The sequence below is a fragment of the Halyomorpha halys genome, unplaced genomic scaffold (genome assembly GCF_000696795.3).
Source record: "Halyomorpha halys isolate HHAL.00 unplaced genomic scaffold, Hhal_1.1 Scaffold8289.1, whole genome shotgun sequence".
In the NCBI taxonomy this organism is placed as follows: domain Eukaryota; kingdom Metazoa; phylum Arthropoda; class Insecta; order Hemiptera; family Pentatomidae; genus Halyomorpha; species Halyomorpha halys.
The window spans coordinates 1-4,036 of record NW_027107845.1 but is presented as its reverse complement, the minus strand read 5'-3'; the positions used below and the strand labels follow the sequence as shown (position 1 = coordinate 4,036).

The 4,036-nt window shown below is 31.7% G+C and overlaps 1 protein-coding gene across 1 annotated transcript; it reads left to right on the top strand.

Moving 5' to 3' along the window:
* Positions 1 to 617: 617 nt before the first annotated feature.
* Positions 618 to 3,969, top strand: LOC136795491 (uncharacterized; the record flags this gene model as incomplete). The annotated part of the gene is given in 2 exon segments (XM_067046206.1): positions 618 to 729; positions 1,969 to 3,969. Coding segments are annotated over 2 exon segments (2,097 nt in total), but the record flags the coding sequence as incomplete, so codon positions are not given.
* Between the last annotated feature and the right edge of the window lie 67 nt (positions 3,970 to 4,036).

The window sequence follows — 4,036 nt, the reverse complement described above, 5'->3', positions numbered from 1 at the left end:
ATAATTTCTCTTATTCTTCAAACATATTTAAAGACACTCTTCAAAGAAAACCTACAGAAAATGATAGTATGTAAAGTTTAAATGAGTTAAATATAATGAACTGATAATGACAAATGATTAAACATTTTATGAACCTCCACTAATACAGTTAGTGTAGTAAACTGACCTCCATAAGTATAAGGTTGAGTTAACTTTTCCAAATATAAAAATGCTCTAGGTTACTAACAACCACCATATTTGCGACACTATATAGTGCCTCATGGAAGACTCATGGCTACTACCACACACAAACCCCAGTGATCTGCACAGTGTAATTGTGGTTGGAAAATGAAATATAATGGTGCACTCCTCTATTTTCATTAATTAAAATTTAAAATTAGTTAATAAATAAAGTTAAAATTATCTTAAAATAAACTAAAAAAAAGTGTTTTACAGCCTTGGATACATTTCATGAAAATTTCTATTAATTATATAATGGTAAATAACAGTCGTGATTGAAAGGAATAAAGAGTAATAAACTTTGACTTAGAATGATCAACAAATTAAAAGTTCTAAATATAATAACTTATAATAATGTGATCAAAAGTAATGATTTACAAAGATTTTCTTTTTGTTTCAGTGCCATACAGGAGGATGAATTGGTCCTTTGCGGCCATATTCCTCGCCCTCCTCTTCACAACTGCATGTTCACAACGAGGGGGTCGCCGCTATCTTCCAGATCAACCGCTTGTATGTAACTAACTACAAATATTATTAAGTATTCTTATATGAAATTTTAGGAATTCATATTTCAAATTAAATTTTAAAAACTATTAAGCGAGAATTTCCAAAAGCCTTTGTTTAAAAACCAATATTCAAAAACTATTATGAAATGATTTAGACTTGTGCACCCTGACTTATAATCACCATGGAATACTAATAATATAAGAGTAATTCTAATAATATTTAAAAATAACTAGTCTATAATAATGTAAATTTAATTTGGCTTTCATTTAATATGGCCTTTATTACTCAAAAATAATAATTCCTTTGTCTTTTTAGTTTATGTTTCTGGTCATTGTTCCCCACCTTCAGAGCTTATTATTATTAATAAAAGGTTTAGTTTTTTTAAAAACTAAATCCTCAGGTCACTGTTTTTAGAGCCAATTAATAAAAATTCATCTGAAAATAGGACCCATAAATTCACTTCATTCTTAAATTGACTAATAAATCAGTCCAAAAGATCATTCATTATAAATTTTGAACAGCTTATTTTTTATATTTTTATTATAGTAATACTTCTGAAAAAATTAATGTATAACTCAGTCATTGGATCACCTATACTAACAGAAACATAGCATTGGCATACTGAAAACACATTAAATTATCCTCAAATTTAGACTATCTTCCAATCATTTCAGAGAACTGGTGATTTAATCGCTAACTCATTTTGAGTAATATCATTTTCCATAATGTTAACAAGTAATAATAGAACTGCTACTAAAATGTTATTATAATTTGACTGATATAGTTATAAAAAAATAATATTTTTATTAAACTTTCTTATATTCAACATTTTTAAAAATAACAAAATTGAAAAATTATAACCTAAATTCATAGAGGTCCAACCCTTCAGTGGTACTGAAAGAAATTAGTGAACAGTGCAAAAACTTAAACATGATTGTATTAAAGTACTAATTATTATTGTTTTTTTTTATCACAAAATAAAACAACAAATAAAAGGAAAGAGAAAAATATGTAATCAATTATACTCATCATGAATTGCAGTAGTTCATTAGCAATTTTTTTTTTTTTTTTCTAATCTCACTGTGTACATAAAATGTAATAAAAACTAAACTAAACATTTTCCTTAGCTCTCAATTAATATCAGCATTATTTCATGCAAATATTAACCTATAGTTATATCATTCATTTAAAAAATATTCATAATTTTGATTGTATTATTGAATCACTGTCATTATTTTTTAGGAAGAAAGTTTAGCAGTTGATAATCACAGATTTCAAACAAGATCAAGGGGCGGCACAGAAGATGCTAGAAGAGGAGAAGGTAGAAGGACTAGAATCCAAGAAACAACTGAAACCAGTTCACGTTTAATCAAAGGTAGATCTCGAATCAGTACTGAGGAACCAAGGCAGTTTCGTTCTCGTGTTGGGAAAGAACAAGAAAGTAAGCCATTGGAAAATAGACAATTTGCTTCAAGGCGTTCATTAGAAACTAATCCTACCAGACAAAGTTCACATGAGGGGATACGAAATGAAAGATTCAGGTCTCGTGAATCATCAGCAACAACCGATGCCACTTCAAAAGTTAAAAATTCAAGAGGTAGAGCAAGAGTTGAAAGTACAACTGTAGAATATAGGTCCAGAGGCACAGAAAACAAAAGATTTCCCAGTCGAGGTACTCAAGAACGAGAAACTAGCAGAAGCAGTAAAAATTTGGATCAACTTAATGTAGGTGAAAGACCAGAAAGTAGGCATAGAAGTCAAAGCACAAGAAAAAATGCAATAGAACCTCCGAGAAATACTGAGCCTGTGACAGAAGGATTTATTTCTCCTCACCCATCGAAAGAAGAAATCCAAACAGGTGAAGTAAAAGAAACAATTGAAAAATTTACTCAAAATTATCACAATATACCTATAACAGAAGGAAAAGTTCCAGATCTTACTAGTGCATCAAATGAAATTGAAATTGAAAAAAGAACAAGACCACTGGATTCTACAGTAACTGAAAAGTTGCATTCCAGACAACTGAGTCGAGATGGTTTAAGGCAAAGCAGAATTGATCCATCAACAGAAAAAAATTATCATATTCAAAGAAATGGAAGGAAGAAAACTGAAGAACTTCAAACACGAGGAAGTGGTTTAGAATCTCGAAGACGATCAAGACCAACAGATGTTTCTGTCACAGAAAGGTCCCATTCACGTCAATTAAGTAGAGATGACTACCCCCCAAAAAGAAGTCGGTTGAACTCATCAACAGAGAAAATTAGAAAAGATAACAGTAACGCTCATATAGCAAGAGGTAGAAAAGGTCATGAATTTACAAGTCGAGGAAGTGGAGCAGAGTTTGAAAAAAGAAGACCAATAGAAGCTTCATCAACAGAAAGATTTCATTCAAGAGAATCACAAAGTCGGATTGAACCCTCAACAGCAGCTAGCGTGGAAACAGAAGTAAATCCAGAGCTTTCTAATAAAGAAAGTAATTCAGTAGATGCTGAAAACAAAGTACAAACAGAAAGTGTAGTGGGTGAACAAACATCTGAAGAAAATACAGATGCAGTAAAACCCATTACTAGTCAACCTGATCCATTGTCAACAGAGAACACAGTTGATTTTCCTATTAGGTCAAATGATGTAGAAGAACCTAATAGAACTTCAAGAAAATTAGAATCTAATATTCCTGAAAGATCTAATCAAATCCACCAAAGAGCACTAACTCATGATTTTGAAAATTCTAAAAGGGGAAGATTAGAATCTACTCTATCTAGAGAAAGAAGTAGATCACAAGAAGCTTCTTCCAGAGTCACTGAAGGCCGCAGGGCTTCTCGGCGATTCAGTACACAAAGTCCAGATGCATCAAAAGAAACTTATAATGAAAGCAAAGGCAGAAGAACACCACAAAGATTACCTTCAAGAATAAGAAATACAGAAACATCTAGTGAACGTGGAAGGCAAAAGACAGATGGAGAAGGAAGAAATACACCTGTAAGGCATAGAAGTGAGTCACCAGTAGCTAGATTGAGAAATGTTGAAAGAATCCCTGAATCAGCACTTGCACCAGAACATGTAACAGAAAGTAGGGTGGAAAACAAAGGTTCAACAGAAACTCAGATTCAAAATGAACAAAAAAATGATGTTACAGTAGCAGGACCTGCTGAAACTGAAGTTGCCTCTACTCAGAGGCCACTTTCAAGAAATGTCAGCCGCAAGCCTAGCAATAGAGGAAGAGGCAATAGCAAAGTGGCAAAAGTAAGTAAAATAAATACTCAACCAACATAATCTGTATACTTTATAAGTTAAATTCTTGATTTTTAAA